Below are 2983 nucleotides of genomic sequence, written 5' to 3'. Positions count from 1 at the left end.
ATAAGATAGAATTATGTGAAATATTTTCAACAGATAATGTGTTCTGGAGCAACTAAAACTATTTGCTGATTTTGACCTGAATTAATTACTTTAACCAAAAAAGAGCAGGGGGTGTGGGGAAAGGGTGCAAAGGATAGAAATGTCAGAATGCTTAATTTTAACAGCTGCAAACTGAACCATTTTGATTTTTCAGACTACATTTAGAAAAGGCTTGTGAATTTAGTCCTTCATTGGCAAAAGTCATGTGCTTTTTATGAAAAACTGATTGTGAAAAATACTCCATCCAACAAAATGTTTAGTTTCAGGTCACAATTTTTCATGTGACCCAGAATAAACTTTTCTAATTAGCCAAAAAACAAAACTTTCTACTTTGTGGTAACTAATAATAATAATAATACCTGCCATTTTGACCACTGCAAAAAAAAAATCATTTAGTCACCCAATTCCAGTATTGGTCCAATTTCTTTCAGGTTTCTTGATAGAGGCATGTAAGATCATATTTTCAAACTTGGGTATCTTAAGCTACTCTTTTAAATTCCTTTCCCATGAACATATTTGCTAAGTTAATTTTCTATCTAAATCCAATTTTTAATTCTTAAAAAAGATATGTAGGTACATAATAATGAATGCAGGGACCTTTCTTTAGACTTTTTTTTTATAAAATCATTCCTAAGCATTACGTGCATTGTATTTGAAAGCAAGCAGTAACTGGCATTTAATTACAAGGTATTATCCAGTAAAACTTATTTTATTACCATAGAAACAAGGAGCAATTGAATGTTGTTTATGTGCTGTAGTTGGCTTTTTTGACAGGCTAATAAATATTATTTTAAACATAAAATTGGAAGTCTACCTTGTATTTGCCATTAGAGTTCACTAATATTACAATTCAATTAGGTTGTTCTGCAAGTATAAGTATTCTTACGTGTCCATATCTGTTGCATTACATATCAGAAAGGATTATATTTCTAAAGTAAATCTGACTGATATAAAATCATCTTGATATAGTATCCATGGACATTTGGTTCATTATTAGCTTTCTTGATACAATAATGAAATTAGAGGTCATGTAAAATAAAAATATGATGACTGTATTTAATCTTTGCAGTGAAAATGATGATGGCTTGAACATTGGGATTCTTGATATCTTTGGATTTGAAAATTTCAAGAAGAATTCTTTCGAACAACTCTGTATTAACATTGCTAATGAACAGATTCAGTTCTATTTCAATCAACATGTCTTCGCCTGGGAACAGGTAAGTTGGGGAACATTTTCACACAGCATAGTATTTATGAATATCTAAATGTTGCCCAAAAGGTTAAACTGCTTCTTTCTCTTAAGAATAAATGAACGGTAGATAGCAGCAAACTGCTTTCTGTATGTACACTATGTGAAAAACTGTTGGCTTTCCATTTGCAATTGAAATGCCTATCTAAAATGCATTAAACTTCAAATTTACTGTATCTAGGCAACAGAACACTCTGATAATTGGTTTGATGCAAATATCATGTTGTTCTGTTGAGGAATAATGTGTACTATGTAATTTATGGTTCAGCTGCAACTCCCCACCACAAATGCCTTATATTACATATTTTTTTTAAATTGCAACTTTCATAATAGCTTGCTCATAAGGTTACCTATTTGGAATTCTATTTAAAAAGTCAGAAGTTATTCTGATTTCATTTAGGGACTGGATTTCCTAAGCCAACTGATAGAGGATTTACTTTGTTTACACTATAATTTGATTTAAAAGATGGAAAAAGAATTCTTGCTGTATTTACTTAAGGTAATGAACTTGAAAGGGTGAGTAGTAAAACTGCAAAATCAGGCGTGTATAAAAGGATTAAACAAAAATTAAAATTATCATGGGTCCCCTACTGCACCCATGATAATACATTACATTAAAGTTTTCAATATTTATCCAATACTCCTTATTTGAGAAAAAGTGCTTCAAGAAAAAAATAAAATGCTTCAGAATACCATCTTGGGCAGTCACCACTAACATTTTAGGTTTAGTGGGTGAAAAGATACTTTCTTTGCCTTACTGGAGGATATTTTAGATATTAATGTTTGAACCTCATTTGGTTTCGTAATCTCATACTTTTTAGTTATGAATACTTCTCTAGTATCCTGCTAATTGTAACCACTGCGTGTTTGGAATGATTGAGACAAAAGGGGATGTGTGTCTGTGTGTGTATGCATATACACCAAGTGATACTGTGGACAAAAAGTGTTATGTGACTGGGAAGTATCCTCCATGAAGATTTAAAGTCATCCTCAAGAGTTTAGAACCAATCCTATAAGACTGAATTTCCTTTGAATTAAGTGGAAACTATAAAATCTGTTTGCAGTTAAATTAGTCTGTTCTTATCAGTACAGCGATCCTTAGGTTTGTTGTAATTTATCTCAGAATGGGTTATATGTCTAAGATAAATCTAGGCAAAAATCCTCCTGAGATAGCTCCTATCTTTATAAAATGTTTTTAGATCCTGAGATAGCTCCCATGGATAGCAAAAAAATGGTTCATTATTTCCTTTCTAAAAACTATAATAGTTGGAAGATTCATTTCAGTTCCACAAAAAATCAAGGAAGTATAACAGTGTAAACATGTAAGTGAGACCTGTCAAGCCCATGAAACAAAAGAATACATTAATCCTTTTTGTAGTGTGCAAATTATGGAAGCAGTGGAATTAAAAGGAGCAGAAGCATACATAAAAAACCAAAAACACTTAATGAGTGAGACTATTAAACTTTGGCATGGTAAATAAAAGGTCTGAACACATAAGAGAATAACAGTCATACAACATTTATCTATTTTGGTCCCTAATGTAAGTTGTACTGCTATGTAGAACAGACAATTGATAAGCTCTTCCAGGGTAGCTGCCACAGTAGGGGGCTATTATGGGACCTCATGCTGAGGTGCCAGGGGATCCAGTAATTTACACCAATGTATTTTTTCTGAGATAACTTAATACTTGACCC

General features: G+C 32.0%; 1 protein-coding gene across 4 annotated transcripts in view; it reads left to right on the top strand.

Moving 5' to 3' along the window:
- MYO3A (myosin IIIA) overlaps window positions 1–2983 on the top strand; it is a 310475-nt gene that overhangs the window by 177564 nt on the left and 129928 nt on the right. For all 4 annotated transcript variants that reach the window (XM_019508276.1, XM_019508274.1, XM_019508275.1 and 1 more), the window contains exon 18: window positions 1109–1256. In XM_019508276.1, the coding sequence (XP_019363821.1) occupies window positions 1109–1256 (148 nt within the window). The remainder of the gene's footprint in view (window positions 1–1108; window positions 1257–2983) is intronic.

This window comes from Gavialis gangeticus, unplaced genomic scaffold (genome assembly GCF_001723915.1).
Source record: "Gavialis gangeticus isolate Ggan-Ray unplaced genomic scaffold, GavGan_comp1, whole genome shotgun sequence".
Classification (NCBI taxonomy): domain Eukaryota; kingdom Metazoa; phylum Chordata; order Crocodylia; family Gavialidae; genus Gavialis; species Gavialis gangeticus.
This window is presented reverse-complemented; position numbering and strand designations above follow the sequence as displayed.